Below are 23,993 nucleotides of genomic sequence, written 5' to 3'. Positions count from 1 at the left end.
TTGATCGCAGGATCTTTCTGAGGTACCTTTGATGGAATACATTTTTCTATCCATCCTTGCTGTGCTCTTCACAGACTCACTGGCATAGAGTGCATCAGACAGAAAGACAGAGTCATATAGACAATAGTATTTCTCATGGCACTCACTCACTTCAATTCTAGACAGCTTGGCATCGCACAATAGTGATAAATGATTGATACTCCCATACAAATATTTCTGATATACTTATTTCTTTACTACCCACAAGGGGCCACACACAGAGGGGACAAACAAGGACAGACAAACGGACTTCTTAACCCCTGCTGTGTGTATGTGTGTCTGTCTATCTGTCATACTACAACAACTACTACTACTACTACCACCACCACATGTGTGAGTGTTACATATGCATGTTATAATTGCTGAGTTTGTGTGTGTGTGTCTGTGTGTGTGTGTATACTCATTGTATATACAATAGTTGTATTATATATAGGTGAGCAATAATTTAGTTTGTTGTTAGTAAAGAGAGGAAGGGCACACAGGAAGAATTCCTAAAACAGATATAAAAAAATGTATGAACTGAGCACTTAAGTAGACTGCTTTTTATAAACAATGAATAAGGCAGGGTGTGTTCAAAAATGTTACTGGCACTAAAGAGTTTGCTTCTCCAAACTAAAAGCTGTCTTTGTTCTTTGTGGACGTACTCTTAGTTGGTGGTTGGTCTGCAGTGTTTTGCTATGGCTCAAGCAGCGAGTTCTTTATTCCACACAGATACGGAATGTTGTACCATTTCTTTCAGAAACTTTGCTGTATCTAAATCTCTCTCTCTCTCTCTCTCGCTTTCGGAGAGGCACTGAGCAGCTATACGCACACATACACACACGGCAGTAACTTCCGCCTACCGAATTCAATCACAAAGCTTCGGTCGGCTCGAGGCTATAGCAGAAGACACCCACCCAAAGTGCCACGCAGTGGGACTGAACCTGAAACCATATAGCTAGGAAGCAAGCTCTGTTGAGGTGTAAAGTTATAACAAAAAACGAAGTTCCATCATCATCGTTTAACATCCAGAGAAAGAAAGTGTTTGGTGAGAACTGTGTGGAGAAAATAAGGGAGAGGAGGTTCTAGAAGGAAGGAGACGTTAACTGCTAGTGCAAAGGAGTAATAGTGTGCAGTTTCTCTACCCAAGCGAGTGACTTGACTTGACAGCATTCACCCGGGGTGGGTTAAGCTGGCTCCATTCATCCTCAATTCTGCATCTCTCACAAATGCTGACCAGGTCTGGCGATTTGAGGCTAACGACCGCGTGATCTCCAACCACTCCTTATTCCAGTGGCGAACGGCGTAGATATGGGGGCCTAGGTTGGGTTCCAGATCAGCTCTGACTGTCATCAGCCAGGTTTTTTTGTTGTCCACCACATCGCTTTCACCAACCCTGAAGAAGAGCGATGGGAAGGGGGTAGTTAGGTGAATAAGATGTAGGCAATGCTTGATGGAACACAATGAGCTGGATTTAATGTAAGCCACGCCAATAACTGTCCTGTAAAATGACCAGCCTCAATGTCGTCATCATTGATTCTTCATCCAGCAGCTGCACTTGAGATTTGTTCCTCAATGCTACACCAGGAATCCCTGTGTGTCTCCCCACCACCACCACCACCATCACCATCATTAGCTTTGGTATATCCTCAATTGTTATGTTGCGCCTCTCTGTCAACAACTTCAATGTAGTTTGAGTGGTTTTCATCCTCTTTAGGGAGTGGACGTATCTAAAATATAACATCTGATATAGCCTGTTGTTTAGCATGATAGCAATGGCCAGCAAAGACTAACCCACACTGAATAACAATAATCTCTCTCTATATAAACAGCAGTTTGTCTGTGCGTGTTTCTGTGTGTCTGTTTGCTTGTACCCTCACCCTGACCACGGCTTTCAACCGATTCTGATGAAACTTGACACACACATAGCCCAATGTCATAATTCAAAACTAATGCAGCGAAAATTTTGAAAAGTTCCCCAGTTCTGAAAAAAATCGATAAATTCGACATGGGGTCGAGAATCAGGAACACAAACCGCAAACTGTCTAGGGGACGCAACTCCACCTTTTTTAACTAAAAAAAAAATTTACCATCATTTTTTTCCATTTTTTTGCTGTTTTTTGGCTATAACTCTCTAGAAATGCTTTATAGTTATTTCCCTTACAAACCTGAGCAACGCCGGGCGATACTGCTAGTATATATATATGACAAGGTATAAATAATGGTTATTACATATCTATTTCTATAATATAGTAAATTTGACTTGCTGAAAGCCAGTCTCTAAATGCTGAGATTTATGAAGGAGATGACAGAGAATTGAGATGTGTGATGCTTTGCTGGATTCAAGAAGACCCTCCTACCACAACAGAATTGAGATCCTAAAACCAAGGTGCCATGTAAAAGCACCAAGTACACTCTGTAAAATGACTGGTGTTAGAGAGGCCATGCTGGAGCACTGCCTTTTAGTTGAAGAAATCGACCCCATGACTTATTCTCTGTAAGCCTGGTACTTATTCTATCAGTCTCTTTTGCTGAACTGCTAAGTTACAGGGATGTAAACATACCAACATCAGTTGTCATGTGGTGGTGGCGGGACAGACACAGATACGAAGACACACACACACACACACACACACATATCATCATCATCGTTTAACGTCCGTTTTCCATGCTAGCATGGGTTGGACGGTTCGACCGGGGTCTGGGAAGCCAGAAGGCTGCACCAGGCTCCAGTCTGATCTGGCAGAGTTTCTACAGCTGGATGCCCTTCCTAACGCCGAAATAAATATATATACAATGGGCTTCTTTCAGTTTCCATTTACCAAATCCACTCACAAGGCTTTGGTCAGCCCAAGGTTATAGCTGAAGACGCTTACCCAAGGTGCCACGCAGTGGGACTGAACCTGGAACCACATGGTTGGGAAGCAAGCTTCTTACCACATAGCCACACCTGTGTATCTGTAGGTATGTGAACATGTATCTCCGTGTGTTTTGTATGAGTTTGTATGTGTGTGTGTTTATGATTATGTTCATAAAATAAGTACTGGTGTCAATTCATTCAGACCCTTTAGTGTTTAAACCGGCTATATCCGGCCCAAATATTCTACATGTTTTACATTCAAACTGGCCATATCTGGCCTCTCACACCTAACCTACACTGACATTCTAAAAATAAACAATCGAGTGGCTGTGTGGTAAGTAGCTTGTTTACCAACCACATGGTTTCGGGTTCGGTACCACTGCGTGGCACCTTGGGCAAGTGTCTTCTACTATAGCCTCGGGCTGACCAAAGCCTTGTGAGTGGATTTGGTAGACGGAAACTGAAAGAAGCCCGTCGTATATATGTATATATATATATGCATGTGTGTGTTTGTGTGAGTGTGTTTGTCCCCCTATCATTGCTTGACAACCGATGCTGGTGTGTTTATGTCCCCGTTACTTAGCGGTTTGGTAAAAGAGACCGACAGAATAAGTACTGGGCTTACAAAAAAAAAAAGAATAAGTCCCGGGGTCGATTTGCTCAATTAAAGGTGGTGCTCCAGCATGGCCGCAGTCAAATGACTGAAACAAGTAAAAGAGTAAAGAGTAAAAGAGCATCATTGAAACATCAAAGCTATAAGATAATGCATGATTAATTCAAAACAATTTGAGTGAAGAAGTATTACATTTAACAGAGTAATCTGAACACTAAAGGGTTAAAGTTCTTCAAGTTGTTGCCCCTGTATGGCCACAGTCTAATGACTGAAACAAGTAAAAGGAAAAGATAAAAGGCACAAACATACACACATACACAAATGAGAGGTTTGCCAGCTGCTCACCCCCACTTAATTCTCAAACAACAATAATCCCTGATAACAAAGATTAAAACTCACCACAACAAACAGTATCAAGTAATATAAACAGCCAATATGTATTTCTTTACTGCCCACAAGGGGCTACACACAGAGGGGGACAAACAAGGACAGACAAAGGGATTAAGTCGATTACATCAACCCCAATGCGAAACTGGTACTTTATTTATCGACCCTTAAAGGATGAAAGGCAAAGTTGGCCTTGGTGGAATTTGAACTCAGAACGTAACGACAGATGTAATACCTATTTCTTTATTACTCACAAGGGGCTAAACACAGAGGGGACAAACAAGGAGAGACAAAGGGATTAAATCGATTACATTGACCCCAGTGCAAAACTAGTACTTTATTTATCGACCCTTAAAGGATGAAAGGCAAAGTTGACCTCGGCAGAATTTGAACTCAGAACGAAACGACAGATGAAATACCTATTTCTTTATTACCCACAAGGGGCTAAACACAGAGGGGAAAAACAAGGACAGACAAAGGGATTAAGTCGATTACATTGACCCCAGTGCGAAACTAGTACTTTATTTATCGACCCCGAAAGGATGAAAGGCAAAGTCGACCTCGGCGGAATTTGAAGTCAAAATATAGCAACAGACGAAATACCGCTAAGCATTTCGCCCGGCATGCTAATGGTTCTGCCAGCTCGCCACCCTATAAACAGCCAATATAGCCAACCCCTTTAGGTACTAGTCTACACAAATCTTGGAACTCAGTTTGTTAAGGTAGAAAGGACTTTTATCTTTCATCAGTCTCAGTCCAGTTAGGGATACTGCCTCAATGAACCTTTAGTCAAATGAATTGATTCTAATACTTACATTTTTTTAAAACTTGATTCTTATTCCATTGGACTCTCTTTACGGAACCGCTAAGTTATGGGGACACAAATAAACTAACACCGGTTGTTAAGTGGTGGTGAGGTGCAGACAGACACAATGACACACACACGACGGGCTTCTTTCAGTTTCTGTCAACTAAATTCATTCACAAGGCTTTAGTTGGCATGAGACTATAATAAAAGACACTTGCCCAAGGTGTCATGCAGTGGGACTGAACCTGGTACCATGTTGTTGGGAAGCACGCTTCTTACCATGCTTATGCCTATATGTAAAGAAAAAAACCACATGGGAATTCTTACGTGAATTTGGTTGGCTTCTCCTTTTTCTTGGTCGATTTACAAGTCATTTTACTGAAAACAGAAAGAAAAAAAACAGATACAGAAACTGTTAAATAAAAAAAGAGAATGCAGAAAGCCACTTTACTGAAAACAAGGGGGGAAAAACAGATATAGAAGTCATATTACTAAAAACAGAAAAAAAGCTTTACAAGTCGTTTTACTGAAAACAAAGCAAAAAATAAGATATAGAAGTCACATTACTAAAAACAGAAAAAAGGCTTTACAAGTCATTTTACTGAAAACAAAGCAAAAAAAACAGATATAGATATTGTCCGAATAAGAAGTCACTTTACTGAAAACAGAAAAAAAGAAAATTTTTTAACAATATGAGCTGGTATTAAAAGTTCCTGGACCAGTTTGTTAAGAAACAAAGACATAAATATTTGTCTAATCAACAGTGGTAAACTTCTAGATAAACTAGAAGCAGCAGAACTGTCGTCACCGCCACCACCACCATAAAATTACAATGGAAGGTTTTGACTGTATTTTTGTTTATCTTTTACTTTTTTCAAACACTGGAGTGTGGCTATGCTGGGGCACCACCATGAATGGTTTTAGTCGAACAAATTGACGCCAGTACTTTTTTTTTCCTTTGCTTTTTAACCTGGTACTTATCCAACACCAGTTGCCAAGCAGTGGTAAAGGACAAGCACAAATACACACACATATATATATGCTAGTGTCACATGGTGCTGGTGCCATGTAAAAAGCACCCACTCCGCTCTGTAAAGTGGTTGGCGTTAGGAAGGGCATCCAACAGTAAAAAAACATGTCGAAGGAAGCAGTGGAGCTTGGTGCAGTTCTGTGGCTTACTTGCTCCTGTCAAACTATCCAAACCATATCAGCATGGAAGATAGACATTAAATGAGGATATATAGGCGCAGGAGTGGCTGTGTGGTAAGTAGCTTGCTTGCCAACCACATGGTTCTGGGTTCAGTCCCACTGCCTGGCACCTTGGGCAAGTGTCTTCTACTATAGCCTCGGGCCGACCAAAGCCTTGTGAGTGGATTTGGTAGATGGAAACTGAAAGAAGCCCATCGTATATATGTGTGTGTGTGTATGTTTGTCCCCCCACCCAACATCGCTTGACCGATGCTGGTGTATTTACGTCCCCGTTACTTAGCGGTTCGGCAAAAGAGACCGATAGAATAAGTACTAGGCTTACAAAGAATAAGTCCTGGGGTCAAGTTGCTCGACTAAAGGCGGTGCTCCAGCATGGCCACAGTCAAATGACTGAAATAAGTAAAAGAGTAAAAAGGGTAAAGATATATGCAACAGGCTTCTTTCAGTTTCCATCTACCTAATCCACTCACAAGGCTTTTGTTGGCAAGCTTCTTACCACACATCCATGTCTGCGCCATATGTATATAGGAACGATTTAAAAGAAATAATTTTGAAAGAGTTAAGATGAGAGGGCGGAACTTGAAGGAGTTTTGCTGCTATGTCTAGCAAGTTGAGTGACTCCTCCCATGTTAGCCTGAAATCAGTATGCTGTTCTATTCGGTAAAGACATATTAACCATTTTATTATTTTCACTTTAATCTTCAGTTTAATGGGGGGAAAATATCAGATGTAAAGCAATGATGGAGATGATAGTGTTGATGATGATGATGATGGATGATGACAATAATCATGATGACAGCAGGAGTGGCTGTGTGGTAAGTAGATTGCTAACCAGCCACATGGTTCCGGGTTCAGTCCCACTGCGTGGTGTCTTGGGCAAGTGTCTTCTGCTATAGCCCCGGGCCGACCAATGCCTTGTGAGTGGATTTGGTAGATGGAAACTGAAAGAAGCCTGTCGTATATATATATATATATATGTATGTGTGTTTGTCCCCCTAGCATTGCTTGACAACCGATGCTGGTGTGTTTATGTCCCCGTCACTTAGCGGTTCGGCAAAAGAGACCGATAGAATAAGTACTGGCCTTACAAAGAATAAGTCCCGGGGTCGATTTGCTCGATTAAAAAGGCGGTGCTCCAGCATGGTCGCAGTCAAATGACTGAAAAAAGTGAAAGAGTAAAGAGTAAGTGCTAGTGATGCTGCTCATGATGATGAAGAATTAATGACTGAGTGAGTAATTAAGCAATAAATAATAGTATTCAGCTGTTAACTATTTATAATATTAGTATTATACAAATGTGCAAAAAATCATCACTGTCATCATCATCATCAGCCAATCCATCTTCCAACAGAGAAATTTAAATGTGAAAGTCTTTTTTTTCTTTTTCTGTCCCCGCCCTCACCTGGCCCCGCCAGCTAACCACTAAACTGTTCAGAATCGTATGATGTAGTTTCTGTACAGGTAATGACATAATTGGGTCAGCAAAGTAAAGGTGTGTCTGATACCCAGTGACAATTGATTCCAGGAGGCAGCAGCCAGGACAGGTGTTTATGCTTGGCATATAATTAATACACATGGATATACAGTCAAGGGTGTCTTGGTTAAGAAGTTCACTTCACAATTGAATTGAGTCCAGGTTCAATTCTCCTATGCAGCACCTTGAGTTGATAGAAACTATTGTGAGGGAACTTGTCGAATGGACTGGGTTTGTACATGTAGAATGGATTGGGGCTGTCCATGTGGAATGGGCTGGGGTTATACATGTGGAATAGACTGGATCTGTAGATGTGGAATTGACCTGGGGTTGTCTATGAGGAATGAAATGGGGCTGTCCATATTTTTGGATGGTAGATGTAACCCATTGACCATTTTTACGTCACCACCATCATTTGGCTCTCAGATACCTTCAGCGAGTCTACACTGTGGCAAGTATTTAGATTGGGTTTCCACTTTAAGAATATCAAAATTTTCCTTCTTTTCCCATCACCAGACCCTGCGGTGCAAGTTGACCAAAATTGAGAGTATGATAGAAGAAGGCTTGCTCTTCCTTCCGTAGAAGAAAAAATTAAAATCGCACCACGTTAACACCAAAAATTATTTACATCAAAAGGTGCTTTTTTTCTATGAAAATCCCTATTTTTTTACAATTTTTTGATTGCTGTGTCGCCATTTTACGGTGTATTTCAACCAGAAAAATGTTCACTCAAAGAGAAAAACAAGCTACATAATGCAAAAGTTTTACTTTACAAAAATTCCAATTCTAAAGGGTCGAAACAAACCTGAGCAACGCCGGGCGATACTGCTAGTTATATTAAAATTTACAAATACAAAATTGAATGTAAAAATTACTCTGCAATGCAGCTGCAAATAATTAGTGAGTTTTATCATTATTTCTCACAGAGCAACCAGGACTCTTTGCAGGACCAAAAGGTTCCAGGAAAACTGGCACTCTATTGGTAACAATGATGTGTGTTCCAGTTGATCCAATCAATGGAACAGCCTACTCGTGATATTAACATGCAAATACTGAGCAGTCCATAGATGTACATAGCCTTAACCCTTTAGTGTTTACATCATTCTGCCAAAATTAATGCTTTTTTATCCAAATTGTTTTGAGCTAATCCTGCATTATCTTGTAGCTATGAGATTTTGATGAGGTGGCTGTTAATTTTTAAAACGATATTGTAGGGTTGGTGTGAGAGACCAGATCTGGCCAGTTTGACCATAAAACAGGCAGAATACTTTTGGCCGGATATGGACGGTTTAAATGCTAAAGGGTTAATATAGTTCTTAGGGAGATTCAGATTGACACAGACTGTGACAAGGCTAGCTCTTTGATTTACAGATACCACTCATTTTTGCCAGCTGATTGGACTGGAGCAATGTGTGGAGGCACATGGCCTAGTGGTTAGAGCAGCAGACTTGCAGTCGAGGGATCGCGGGTTCGAATATCAGACCAGGCGATGTGTGTGTTTATGAGTGAAACACCTAAGCTCCATGCGGCTCCGGCAGAAGATAATGGCGAACTTCTGCTGACTCTTTCACCACAACTTTCTCTCACTCTTTCCTCCTACATCTTGCAGCTCACCTGCGACGGACCGGTGTCCCATCCAGGTGGGGAACTTACACACCAAGAAACCGGGAAACCGGCCCTTAGTGCCAGGCATGGCTCGAGAAGGAACAAAACAAAACAACAACTGGGATCATGGGTTCGAATCTCAGACCGGGCGATGTGTGTGTTTATGAGCAAAACACTTAAGCTCCACGCGGCTCCGGCAGAAGGTATGGCGAAACTTCTGCTGACTCTTTTGCCACAACTTTCTCTCACTCTTTCCTCCTGCATCTTGCAGCTCACCTGCGACGGACTGGCGTCCCATCCAGGTGGGGAACTTATACGCCAAGGAAACCGGGAAACCGGCCCTTATGAGCCAGTCCTGGCTCGAGAGAAGGAACATGATGCCGTTGCTAATAGCCTCTTCTAGTTTGCTAACTAGTTCTTCCTCTAATCTATTTCTTTCTCTCTACAGATATTTAACTAAAAGCGTGCACTTTTTTAATATGGTAGGATTTTATGATTTGAGAGAGACTTATACGCCAAGAAACCGGGAAACCGGCCCTTATGAGCCAGGCATGGCGTGAGAAGGAACAAAACAAAACAACAACTGGAGCAATGTGAAATAAAGTGCCGTGCACAATGACACGACGGGCCACTGGGAATTGAGCTTGGACTCGCAAGCCAAATACCCTGACCACTAAGCCATGTGCCTTCACATGTTCCAGGAAACTATAGTTGGGAAATGCTGGAGTAGAGGATATTTGGATCGGGCTGTAATGAGGCTGTAATGAAAATGACAACATCGTACAATTTACCTAACTGGAATAGAAAATATATTCCAGTTCAGTTAATCTCCAGAGGATTACCTTAGAATAAGATTATTGGCATTCTGCTGTTCTATTTTGGTAACTAAGAGGGAGGGAGGAGGAAGGAAGGAAAAGAGAAAACAAAGTAGAGAAGAATAAAATAACGATAAAATTTGGTGGTTAGATGATTAGTTGCCGTTAATTTGCATATTAAATTTCTATTTATAGCACTAAAATTAATTCAATATTAACTCTTTTGATGACAGTCTGTCTAAAACTGCCTCAGATTTTTCTAATAGAAAACCACCTGTTTTAAAGAGTTTGTTCATTGAACATCTAGGTTTTATTTTTATGCCAGCATATTTTGGATGATTAAGTTATTATAGAAAGCAATGCTATGACTGGATGCTCTTCCTGTCACCAACTCTTGTTTTTTCAAGTGAGGGATTATTTCTTTATTCCACTATTTCTACTTCTATACTTGTACTTGTGGCGACATTCACTCTGGGCGGGTTGAGTTGGCTTCTTCTACCACCCTCAAGGTATCTCGAACCATGGTAGCCCAGGCACGACGGTCTTGCGCCAGTTCACTGGAGATAGTGAGCTAGTCACGGTTCCATCGGCGCAGGTTCCAAAGTCCATCCCCTCCTCACCGTGGTGGGGACGCTGGCAATGGGTAGTGTCAGAGCTGCGTCCCCAAAGTCAATCCCCTCCTCACTGTGGTGGGGATGCTGGCAATGGGTAGTGTCAGAGCTATGCCGTCAGGAACTTCGGTTCCTGGTAGGGCCACCCAAGGCAGATTGGTCTGGCACCGAGTGGTATCAGGGCCACAACTCGGCAGACAGGGCTCTGGTGAAAAATCCTTGGAGTGTCTGTTTTGGCAACTGGCAGCTCCTTGATTGTTCTCTCCCTGCGTCTGCAGACAATCTGCAGCAAATAGGATGTCTCTACATGCGGGATTGTTGGGGACCCCTTGTGAAATCCACATATTCCCACGAAACTTCTTCCATGAATTCTCAATGGCGAATTTCTACTTCTATGACAGAAAACTGCCTGTGTTACCTCTTTTGGTAGCAATCTGCCTAAGAGCACACCTAGTTCTATGATACAAGCTTCCTGTTTTCAAGTGATCTAAATTAAAACCATCCACCAAAATTTTATGCCAATTTATATTCCAAACACATGCCTAATTACCTCCTCAACTCCTATTACACGAAAACTATAGCTTCTACATATGTTCTTTACAAGAACGCAGAATTAGGATAATGATTATGTAAACACTATATATACATATCATCATCATCATCATCATCGTTTAACGTCCGCTTTCCATGCTAGCATGGGTTGGACGGTTCAACTGGGGTCTGGGGAGCCCGAAGGCTGCACCAGGCCAGTCAGATCTGGCAGTGTTTCTATAGCTGGATGCCCTTCCTAACGCCAATCACTCCGAGAGTGTAGTGGGTGATTTTATGTGCCACCGACACAGGTGCCAGACAAGGCTGGCGAACGGCCACGATCGGATGGTGTTTGTTACGTGCCCACAGCACGGAGGCCAGTCGATGCGGTACTGGCTACGGCCACGTTCGGATGGTTTTCTTATGTGCCACCGGCACTGGTACCACAAAGATACAAATTCCATTGATGTTCATCTATTTTGATTTGGTTTGATTTTTTTTTATATATGTTATATATATAATTTAGCACAAAATGGAGAAATTCATGATCAACAACAAATTGACTACCATCGGTTATTATTTTTTTAATAGAAAACTTCCCAGTTCCCTGTCTCCGCTTCTGTACTTTTTGGCTCTTGAGCCTTTACTGAGGAAGTTGGAGAATTTGGGATGCACCCCCAATGAAATCGGATGTGGTAAGTCGGTCTCTGCTTATGCAGATGATGTCACCATCATCATGTCCAATGAGGCCCAGCTACCTTGTGTAGAGGATGCTATCAAAGGATATGAGGTGGTGTCAGGAACAAACAAGGACAAGTCCATCGGCTTGTGCCTCGGCACTTGGAGGAGCAAGCCGGTATCGTCCAGTGTAGAGGGTCAATGGACAGATGGTCTTGTTAAGTTGCTTGGAGTTTGGTTTGGACTGGACTCCCAAACAGAGAAGAATTGGAGCGAGGTGGCAGACAAAGTGGAAGCTCTAGTTCAGACTTGGTCCAGACGGGCTCTATCCCTGAAAGGGCGGGGATGGTACAGGTGTTTATCACATCTGTAATCATCCACCACCTAACCATTGTCCCTTGCCCCAACTCGTGGCTAAACAAGTTGGAGCGCCTCCTTTTCCAATTATTGTGGAAGGGAGGAAAGCCACTTGTAAGGCGCTCCGTCTGCTGCCAGGAACTGCTAAAGGATGGGTTAGGGATACCCTGGCTTATGATGTGCAAACATATTCATCAACTTTTAAACATTATATTATGTCATCATCATCATCATTGTTTACCGTCCGATTTTCATGCTAGCATGGGTTGGACAAACATTTATTTATTTACTAAAAGGACAATTATAACAATATACATACATGTATAACATATGCTTTACATATATAATATATAGAAACAGTAATTAACTTCCATCTCAAGTATGGAAAAGTGAACATTAAAACAATGATGATGATGATGGCTGTGGTCACAATGATGGTAATGGTGATACCCTACAAAAAACACTTTAAAAAATGAAGAGACAGGATGGTCACCGTTGGAATGTGTTTAATCCTAGGTTTCTTCTGTCAAAGTTAACCCCAGAGTTAACCCAACGGCAGTCACAACACTAACAACTAAATGAATGGCCATATAGAGCTTGTTGATTTACTGGCCAAAGAAATTAACACAGACAGACAAGCAGCATGCATATAGTTTGGCACTTGCGCCTGTGCTAGTAGGGTGCCAAGAGCACCATCCAAGCGTGATCATTGCCAGAGCAGCCACCTGGCTTCCGTACCCGTGGCACGTAAAAAGGCACCATTTGAGCGTGCTCGTTATCAACGTCGCTTCACTGGCACGTGTAAAAAGATTCGAGCGAGGTCATTGCCAGTACCGCCTGACTGGCCCCGTGCCGGTGGCACGTAAAAAGTACCCACTACACTCTCGGAGTAGTTGGCGTTAGGAAGGGCATCCAGCTGTAGAAACTCTGCCAGATCAAGATTGGAGCCTGGCACAGCCATCTGGTTCACCAGCCCACAGTCAAAATTGTCCAACCCATGCTAGCATGGAAAGCGGGCGTTAAACGATGATGACGATGATGATGATGTTCCAGGAACAACTTGGTAAATTTTGCAAATATTCTTGGAAACCATGGTGAACTTTGGAATTGCTAGCAATTTCATTCATTACTTCAGTGGCATCAGTTACATCCCTTATGCAACAAAAAAATCTGTAGAACACAAGAGACAGAGAGGAAGAATTTCTGTGTGCATATGCGGATACCAAACATAGTTTCAATGCTGTTTCTATGTCAGGCTGCCAGAAAATACCAACACACTTTAGGCATTCATCACTTCAACATTTCTTCCATCATATTAAATTTCTTCTTATTTATTTTTCTTTTATCAGTACATTTTAGACTCTCCAGGCATTAAAGGAAAAGGGAATTATCAGTACTATCTTCTTCATCTTTTCCAATTCAAACAGAAGGATTCTTTGGAATGTATGGTTATGTAAAGTGCTTTTAACCACTTAACTATGTAACTGTGAACAGAATACATGTGTATATATATATATATATATATATATAATCCAGATAATAAGACAAAGAAATACTTTGAAAACATCTTTAATGATCAGTTTCTTAATTCTTTACTGCCCACAAGGGGCTAAACACACAGAGGGGACAAACAAGGACAGACAAACGGATTAAGTCGATTACATCGACCCCCAGTGCGTAACTGGTACTTATTTAATTGACTCCGAAAGGATGAAAGGCCAAGTCGACCTCGGTGGAATTTGAACTCAGAATGTAGCGGCAGACGAAATACTGATAAGCATTTCGCACGGCGTGCTAACATTTCTGCCAGCTCGCCGCCTTACAATTGTTTCTGTACCAGCTCTGCTTTGAAGACTGTTGAAAATAGAGTTGGTACAGAAAAAAATTTGATCATTAAAAATGTGTTAAAGTATTTCTTTGTCTTATTTGGGTTATATTTTACTTTTCACTAAACCTACAAAATGGTTTTACCATTATGAAACGAATATTTTCTACACCTGAAGAATTTTGGTATTAGTCTGGAATTTGTCAGTGTCAACAACCCAGAACTCAGGTTGAGTGCTGCATTGGAAATACCTTATTTTTATACCCCACCAAGACCATATATATATTTTTCTCTCCTTGTTTTTTTCTGTGTATCTTTCTGTCGAAGAGCGTAGGCTCGAAACGTAAAAGACTTTTTCTATTTCTATTCCTGAGCGCCATACTAATACATTTGTTTGTTTGTACTCCACCTGCCTTCGTCTTTTGTTTATTTTCATAAACTTTCCCGTTTATACATATATATATATATAAATTAGAAAAAAAACACCTTTTATCAATTCAATAATGAAAAATTAAATTACACCATCTAGAAAATTACATATAATAGAAAGATTAACTATAAGATAAAAAATATAACGATGATTAAGTAATGTACAAAATAATAAATACGTATATATTATTATTATCATTATTATATATATATATAATATATATATATATATATATATATATATATATACTGTTGTGTCTGGGGAGAGTCATTCTCTTTTAGTGCCTTATTATTTAACACACACACTGGTAAAATTTCCACTTATTTCTTATTTTTATTTTCCTAAGAAGGAGACAAGTTAAGAGGGAGGAGAGAGTAACAGAGTAGTCACTACCACTACTAGAAGGAAAAAAGAGGAAGGAATGGGGATAGGGTTAATGAAATAAAGAGGGACAAAGCATTAAAGGAGATGAGGTGGGTTGTGTAGGGGAGTACAGGGGCCATAATTCAAAATGGTGAATATGAGTGCAAAGGGAAGGGTAAATGAAAGATGCAAAATAAATGGAGATGGTAAAGCTCCGGAAAGAAAGGTATAGAGGCTAGAGATGAGAGGTTGTTGAGGTGGTGGAGAAGCTGTGAGAGGAATATGGTGAGAGAGAAAAAGAGGCAGAAAGGGAGTAATGGCTGGCAGTGGGTGAGCAAACATCACAAGTGGTGAGATGAATGATAGGATGAAATGAGTGGTGAAAATGGATGGAGAGAGGAAAGTGGGCTCGGGTAGAGATGAGGGTGGTGGGCTAAAAAAGGGCTTAAAGAGTAAAAGGAGTAGCATGAAGGGCATCTGGCACTTTGCATTCTGCATTCAAATCTTACTCTAGCCAGCTCGGATGGTTTCTTTCATTGTCCTGTTTAAAACCATCATGTGGCACCTTGTCTGCCTCTAATGGAGTTTGCTCTTTTGCAAGCATTTGGGTCAGGTCCCCAGTTTGAAGATAACATCTTCCTTCCTTCCCTGGTGTTAGAAGCCCTGTCATGGATCAAGGATAATTAATCTCCTTCATGAATAAAGGTCAAGAAGATATGTCTACACAAAAGACAGAATGGTCACTATCAGAATGCTCTTGATCATATATTCGTTTGTACAAACATACCATAACATATACACACATATATACATGTGTATATAGACACATATGTGCACAGGCATGTAACATGAAAACAAGCGAACACACACATGCATGCACATACATACATACATACACATATACACTGATTGTATAAATCATTCACAGCCTTAATTATTGTAAAAAAAAAAAAAAAAAAATCAGAAGGAAAAAAACAAAAAAATTCATCCATGAAATGTCTTTGAAAAAAAGATTTCTACCATGAATAAGTGATAAGATAAAAAGGTTAATGAAAGAAAGGAAGAGCAGCCAGTGAAATCGTTTAAAATGAATCATTGATGATACAAGAGTAGCAATCTAATATCAAACTGTGGCATGTTGAGGTTAGGCATTAAGGACTGGTGGCATATTAGCTAAACATCTTAACAACAACTGGATTATGATTTAAATTAATAATTACATTCAGGGAAAAAACACTGCTGAAACTATGCCAAAAGCACATGACACACACACACACATACACAGCAGCACGCATATATGCACTAATACGGCGGCGAGCTGGCAGAAACGTTAGCGTGCCGGACGAAATGCTTAGTGGTATTTCGTCTGCGTTACGTTGTGAGTTCAAATTCCGCCGAGGTCGACTTTGCCTTTCATCCTTTCGGGGTCGATAAATTAAGTACCAGTTACGCACTGGGGTCGATGTAATCGACTTAATACCTATGTCTGTCCTTGTTTGGCCCCTTGTGGGTAATAAAGAAATAGGTATTTCGTCTGTCGTTACGTTCTGAGTTCAAATTCCGCCGAGGTCGACTTTGCCTTTCATCCTTTCGGGGTCGATAAATAAAAGTACCAGGTTCACACTGGAGTCGATGTAATCGACTTAATACCTATGTCTGTCCTTGTTTGTCCCCTCTGTGTTTGGCCCCTTGTGGGTAATAAAGAAATAGGTATTTCGTCTGTCGTTACGTTGTGAGTTCAAATTCCGCCAGGGTCGACTTTGCCTTTCATCCTTTCGGGGTCGATAAATAAAAGTACCAGGTTCACACTGGGGTCGATGTAATCGACTTAATCCGTTTGTCTGTCCTTGTTTGTCCTCTCTATGTTTAACCCCTTGTGGGTAATAAAGAAATATATATGCACTAATACACACACATGTAAACATACGTGTGCACAAATACGCATATCAATGAGTGAATTTCCATTTGTTAGTAGTCTCTAAATACTTCACAAATTAATTTGTTGTCATTGCTATTCTCGTTTAGCCCCGGAACAGCATCGACAGACCAAGCTTTATGATCAAAGATATTCTAACCAACCATGACCATCCTGATCATGTCTTTTCAGGGATATCTAGGACCACATACATTATTCAAGGTCTCTGCTTTTTTTTTTTAATAAAGACTTTGCACCGTCATTTGAGAGGATTTGGCTGCTATTTCAAGCAGGTCAAGCAACCACTCAAGGCCCCATTGCTAAGCTAACGCATCGTTGATAACTATGGAACAGTCTGGAAGCTACAATAACAGAAACATTAAAACAATTAGGAAAACTTAAATGCACTTGTCTTCATCATCATCATCATTTGACGTCTGTTTTCCATGCTAGCATGGGTTGGACAGTTCGACCGGGGTCTGGGAAGCCAGAAGGCCGCACCAGGCTCCAGTCTGATCTGGCAGTGTTTCTACAGCTGGATGCACTTCCTAACGCCAACCATTCCGTGAGTGTAGTGGGTGCTTTTTACGTGCCACCGGCACAGGTGCCAGGCGAGGCTGGCAACGGCCACGATCGGTTGGTGATTTAAAGTTCTACTTTAATGTAAAATTATCAACTGATTTAGCAGAGTGAAAGATATGATAATATGGAGTCTAGCAGAAAGGAGAGGTTACTCTCCCAAATAATTCAACAAAATATTTTTGCAGTACTAAGCTATGAAATTCTTACATTCTCTCAATTTCCTGTAATTCAGACTGCCTCATGGTCTCAACAGACAAAATGGAAAAGGCACTACCCCAGAGGATGGCGAGAGAAGTACATTGAAACAGTTACTCTGACTCAAGGGGCTCTCATATGTGGATAGCCATCTCCATCCCGATCGTGGTGAGCAGGGCTCACTTTTGTCTTTTCCAAACATTTCCAATAATATTTTGGAGATGTACTTGCATAGCAAGTGACCTGATCTGAGATCGTGTGCTGGAACGAAAACAATTGCAGCATGGAAGGTGTTTATAAGCCATTTAAGAAACGCACAAAAACCGTTAGATTCACTTCAACATTTAAATTTAATTTGTCGAAATATTTTCGTCGCTTTGAGACCGTGACCTGTTCACTGACAAAACTTCGTGCTGCATCTGATAAAAGTACCAGTTAGTTCATGATATATATGTACGTATGTATGTGTGTATGTATTTATGTACGTATGTATGTATTTATGTACGTATAGAAAAGGGTGGGACTGGTATTTGTCTTTTAACTATGGCCTTAGACTTCACCCAAAAGAAAGGTGGTTCAACTGACTGGTAAAGATTCAAACATCAACCCACTGCAATCACCAACAGCCACATGATGCATCCATTCTTTATCTCTTTCAACCACCACTTCAATGACCTCTGTCCTTCTGAACTAGCTACCCACATACCCTTCATGCATCTAGGTTCACCTAAATCCTCACCCTTTGCCACACTTACTGTGTTCATGTCTCGTTTAACCAGACCTTGTATTAAACAAACCAACAAATTCTTGCATCTTCTGGACTCCACCCAACAAACACTGACCTATAAACATTAAGCAGCCACATGAAGACCCCTTCCTCTAGGCTCAGGGGACCAAGTCCTCTTTCACGGACATTAGGCTGTGATTTGAGGACATATTCATCTGTTATCTCTAACAAGCTGAGAAAATACATGAAGGCACCTCTTTGTTAGTTCATGTGGTATTATTCTTAAGGTGTACCCTGATTGCTTTTAGTGAAGTCTACTCTGTAATGAGCATTTGGGCCAGGTTTCCAGTTTGAGGATACTTTCCCCTCTCCTTCACACCCTCTCAGAGGCCCTGAAAAGTGTCATGGTCACTGCCTTCTCTCCTGACTAGAAAAGAAAAGAAACAAAAAAAAAAAAAAGAAAACCCACTTAATGCGGAGAAAGCAGAATCTTTAATTCTTTTGATCCTAACTTGCCTGAGATCATTCCTGCTTTAATGTGATCTAAATTAAAAAAACTTCTTTTATTTTTTCTTTTTATGTTTTTAGTTTCAGCCTAGAGCTGCGGCCATGCTGATGCACCGCCGTTAAAAATTAACGTTATCTGTCAGAAGTGGGATTTGAACCCACGCCCACGTTCGTGGACCAGAATACTCAATGTTCCGGTTAAGGTACCTGGCACCTTAGACCACTCGGCCATTCTGACAGCTTCTGTTAAGATTTCATGTTAATTTATGTTTCAAAAACCAGCTTAGCAATAGCAACAAATTTCTTTTACTAAATTCATCATGCCTGTGTGTGGTAAGAAGTTTGCTTCCCAACCACATGGTCCTGGGTTCAATCTCACTGCTTGGAACCCTGGACAAGGTCTTCTACTATAGCTTCAGGCCAACCAAAGACTTGTGAGTGGATTTATTGGATGGAAAGTGAAAGAAGCCTATTATATATATGTCAGTGTATGTGTGTCTCTTTTGTGGCTGTCCCATCAGTGCTTGACAACCAGTGTTGGTGTGTTTACATCCCCATAAATTAGTGGTTGGGTAAAAGAGTCTGATAGAATAAGTACTAGGCTGAAAAACCACAAAAAAATACTGGAGTCAATTAGTTTGAGTAAAATTCCTCAAGGCGGCATCCCAGTATGGCTGCAGTCTAATGACGGAAACAAGTAGAAGACAGACTATTTTAAAAATAATTAAAACAGACTATATTTCATCAGAAATATGATAACAAAAGGATTAAATACAGTATGACTCTCTCAGTATGTGTGTCCTGTGACTAACCAGAGACCAACCCTGGTTCTATGATACAAACTTCCTGTTTTAAACTGATCTAAATTTAAATTTTCTATCAAAGTTTCATAGGTGCAGGAGTGGCTGTTTGGTAAGTAGCTTGCTTACCAACCACATGATTCTGGGTTCAGTCCCACTGCGTGGCATCTTGGGCAAGTGTCTTCTGCTATAGCCTCGGGCCGACCAAAGCCTTGTGAGTGGATTTGGTAGACGGAAACTGAAAGAAGCCTGTCGTATATATGTATATATATATATGTGTGTATGTATGTGTTTGTGTGTCTGTGTTTGTCCCTCTAGCATTGCTTGACAACCGATGCTGGTGTGTTTACGTCCCCGTCACTTAGCAGTTCGGCAAAAAGAGACTGATAGAATAAGTACTGGGCTTACAAAGAATAAGTCCCAGGGTCGATTTGCTCGACTAAAGGTGGTGCTCCAGCATGGCCGCAGTCAAATGACTGAAACAAGTAAAAGAGTAAAAGAGAGTTCATTTATGTTCCAGGCACCAGCTTAATAAAAAATGACAGTTATTTTACAAAAGTCATTGTTTTCAAAATTAACTGAAACAGAGCATTTCATCTGAAATAGGCTAGTCATATGATTTAACTTCCAGATCTTTCCATCATGTTTGTCTTAACCGTCTTTTGATGCCAACCTGCCTGAGATTGTTCTTGGTTCTATGATGCAAATTGTTAACTTATGTTCCAAATGCTTAACCTTTTCATTATTCCGATTGCTCTGTCAAATGTAACGCTTACTTATTATTTTTTCCATTGCCTTCCTGTGATACCATTATACTTCTTGTGTCCAAAGCTTTCACTCTTTACTCTCTCTCTTTTACTCTTTTACTTGTTTCAGTCATTTGACTGTGGCCATGCTGGAGCACCGCCTTTAATCGAGCAACTCGACCCCGGGACTTATTCTTTTGTAAGCCCAGTACTTATTCTATCAGTCTCTTTTGCCGAACCGCTAAGTAACGGGGACATAAACACACCAGCATCAGTTGTCAAGGAATGCTAGGGGGACAAACACAGACACACAAACACACACATGCATATATATATATATATATATATATATATATACGACGGGCTTCTTTTCAGTTTCTGTCTCCCAAATCCACTCACAAGGCATTGGTCGGCTCGAGGCTATAGTAGAAGACACTTGCCCAAGGTGCTACGCAGTGGGACTGAACCCGGAACTATGTGGTTGGTAAACAAGCTATTTAGCACACAGCCACTCCTGTGCCTGGGTACAATGTATGGAGATTCTACCAACACCCTTCTTATCACACATCCCTGAAGGGACATGTGATATGTGTGTGTGTGTGTGTGTTTACGTCTGTGTTTGTCCCACCACCAGTGTTGGTATGTTTACATCCTCATAAGTAAGCAGTTCAACAAAAGAGACCAATAGAATTTTATATAAAAAAAAACGTACTGGGGTTGATTAGTTCAACTAAAATTCCTCGTGGTGGTGCCCCAGCATGGCCACAGTCTAATGACTGAAACAAGTAAATAAAAGAATTTTTTCTGGCATGCTAACAATTATGCCAGTTTGATGTCTTACACCAGCTTAACCCTTTCGTTACCAACACGGCTGAAACCGGCTCTGGCTTTGTAGTACAAATGTCTTGTTTTCATAAGATTTAATTTAAAATCTTCCACCAAACCTTAGTCACAATTTATGTTCCTAACACCACCTTAACCCTTTCATTATCAACCCGGCTGAAACCACCTCTGGCTCTGTAGTACAAATGTCTTGTTTTCATAAGATTTAAATTAAAATCTTCCATCAAACCTTAGTCACAATTTATGTTCCTAACACCAGCTTAATTATTGCTAAGTTATTTTACTAAATTCTTTGTTATATTTAAAGTAATTGAAAGAAACACAGAGCATCTCAAAATAATTACAGTAACAAAAGGGTTAATAAGAAGAATGTTCATCATCATCATCATCGTTTAATGTCCGTTTTCCATACTAGCATGGGTTGGACGGTTCGACCGGGGATCTGGGAAGCCAGAAGGCTGCACCAGGCTCCAGTCTGATCTGGCAGTGTTTCTACAGCTGGATGCCCTTCCTAACGCCAACCACTCCGTGAGTGTAGTGGGTGCTTTTTACGTGCCAGGCGAGGCTGGCAACGGCCACGAACGGATTGGTGCATTTTACATGCCATCGGCACGGAAGCCAGACATTTTACTAAAATGTTATTTTACTAAATTCTTCATTATTTTCAAAACCAACTGAAATAAAGGCAGTGTAGTTCAATAGAAATGTGGTAACGAAAGGGTTAATGATAATGCTAATAATAACGATAAGATCACTAGCCTAGAAACCACAAATGGAATAACCGGAAGCAAGGCCATAAGTCATTAATGGTGAGTATAATGTAATCAATGTTGGGAACAATGAGCTTTGGCCTGGCAATGTCTTATTATTTTTTTGTTTTTGCAATGATTACATTATGGGAAACTAGTAGAGAAACCAGTAACCGTTACACCTTCCGCATAGTACTCCACCTCTCCCCACCGTCCAACATAATAGTTTATTGATGAGTATTGACCAGGGATTTATTGGCATCTAATGATGCCAAGAAAGAATGGTATATATATATATATATATATATATATATATATATATATATATATATACACACACACATGAGTGGCTGTATGGTAAGTAGCTTGCTTACCAATCACATGGTTCCAGGTTCAGTCCCACTGCGTGGCACCTTGGGCAAGTGTCTTCTACTATAGCCTCAGGCCAACCAAAGCCTTGTGAGTGGATTTGGTAGACAGAAACTGAAAGAAGTCCATTGAGTATGTGTGTGTATGTATATATATTGTAGCTTTAACCATTTTGAAATGTGGCGCGAATTGGCAATATGACGTAATGTCGTATTGCCGAAGAATTATCATTTTCGTATTTTTTCCATTGGTTAATATAACTGCTCATATAAAGATTCTAAAAGTTTCGTAAGGAATATTTGTCATGGATTTCGATTCTTTTTAGTCCAGTTGAGCAGTTATAAAAACCCTGGATTTTGGGAAAAATTTTAGTGTTTGTTGGATGTCACTGAACTCCACGACACTCACTCTTTTGAGACATCAGCAATTTTCATGCCATGTCTAGAGTTAATCACAAATCTATTTTGATTTGTTGGTTAATGTATTAGCTAGAATTGAGAAATTAGTTAATGAAATTATAGTCGTTCTTCTTCACGACAAAGTTATCTTTCCTACTGTAAATAATATAAAATGTTATATTTATATAATAAAACTAATTAAAAGAAAATGTTTCTCTTCGCGTTTGTTTTTCAACTGAGCATAAATAAGTATGCATTTCTGTAATCCTTAATTTATGTTTTCTTATAGTGGTTTAAAGGACACGAAGAAAATATTTAACATACATGTCGTTAATATTCGTAGCGTTTCATGCGTATATGACTGTAGTTAGGGTTTTAGGTATAATGATAACACTTTAGTATAAGTGACGTTGAATCATTATATTTTTACTCAGAGAAAGCCAAATAAAATAATATAACCTGAGAGAAAGCTTAAGGTTTAAAATAAAAACCACCATAGGAAAATATATATATCTGTGTGTATGTATGTATGTGAATATGTTTGCGTGTCTGTTTGTCCCCCCCAACATCGCATGACAACTGATATACTAGTGTGTTCACATCCCCATAACTTAGCGGTTCGGCAAAAGAGACCAATAGAATAAGTACTAGGCTTACAAAGAATAAGTCCTGGAGTTGATCTGCTCAAGTAAAGTGCTCCAGCATGTCCACAGTCAAATGACTGAAACAAGTAAAAGAATATTGTCAATATCTCATATAACTGAATAAGAAGCACACTCAAAAGTATAGAGCAGTAAAGTATGAAATGACTAGCAAACACATCCGTCCTTTGGACGGTTTGACCCTTTCGTTACCAACCCGGCTGAAACCAACTCTGGCTCTGAGTACAAATGTCTTGTTTTCATAAAGTTCTGAATTAAAATCTTCCACCAAACCTTAGTCACAACTTATGTTCCTAACACTAGCTTAATGATAACTAAGTTATTTTACTAAATTCTTTGTTATATTTAAAGTAATTGAAAGAAATACAGAGCATCTCAAAATAAATACAGTAGCGAAAGGGTTAAGTTGCTTTCGTGGTATTTTTTTTCACCAAATAATTGAACTACCGAGAAGGTTTCTGTGTAGCATGGCAATCTGTTTCCGATTAACCTAGGAACGGAAAATCAAATTGAAGGCTAGTTATTGTGGAGGCCGTTGCACTTTGATTATCATAGAACATATAAGTTTGCAAGCGATGTAAGGTAGAGCTACTGAAGTGTTTTAGGAGCAGATTACGGATAATGACTACAAAATATAGTTGTTTTACATGAAAGTGAAATTTCTTGTCAGAAACAGCCACATAAATGTTGTAAGGAAATTGAAGGAAGATGTTGAAACTTCCTCTCTGCGAGTTTATTTTTTTCAACAGCAAAGGGAGCTATTTTTTTCGGAGAGAAAAGCTAACAAAAGCCCCTTTATTCTATCTTCCCACATAGTGTGCACATAAACTAACAGTGAATGCTGCATAAAGTTAAATTGGTATGGAGCTTCCTGAGAGATACGTATAGCTTTCGCTAGTGGGAGCAAAACTCTTAT

At 40.2% G+C, this 23,993-nt stretch overlaps 1 protein-coding gene across 1 annotated transcript in view; it reads right to left on the bottom strand.

Annotated features, from left to right (window-relative positions):
• The window catches only part of LOC115223604 (ubiquitin carboxyl-terminal hydrolase 44), a 44,234-nt gene extending 20,537 nt beyond the window's left edge, over nucleotides 1-23,697 (bottom strand). Inside the window, exons 1-4 of the mRNA XM_036512405.1 lie at nucleotides 23,694-23,697; nucleotides 16,835-16,842; nucleotides 14,180-14,186; nucleotides 5,014-5,064 (exon numbers count right to left, since the gene is read on the bottom strand). Of these exons, the coding sequence (XP_036368298.1) occupies nucleotides 5,014-5,060 (47 nt within the window). The 5' untranslated portion in view covers nucleotides 5,061-5,064; nucleotides 14,180-14,186; nucleotides 16,835-16,842; nucleotides 23,694-23,697. The remainder of the gene's footprint in view (nucleotides 1-5,013; nucleotides 5,065-14,179; nucleotides 14,187-16,834; nucleotides 16,843-23,693) is intronic.
• Between the last annotated feature and the right edge of the window lie 296 nt (nucleotides 23,698-23,993).

The sequence above is a fragment of the Octopus sinensis genome, linkage group LG23 (genome assembly GCF_006345805.1).
Source record: "Octopus sinensis linkage group LG23, ASM634580v1, whole genome shotgun sequence".
Taxonomy (NCBI): domain Eukaryota; kingdom Metazoa; phylum Mollusca; class Cephalopoda; order Octopoda; family Octopodidae; genus Octopus; species Octopus sinensis.
The sequence above is the reverse complement of the archived record's forward strand: the minus strand, read 5'-3'. Positions and strand labels throughout refer to the sequence as shown.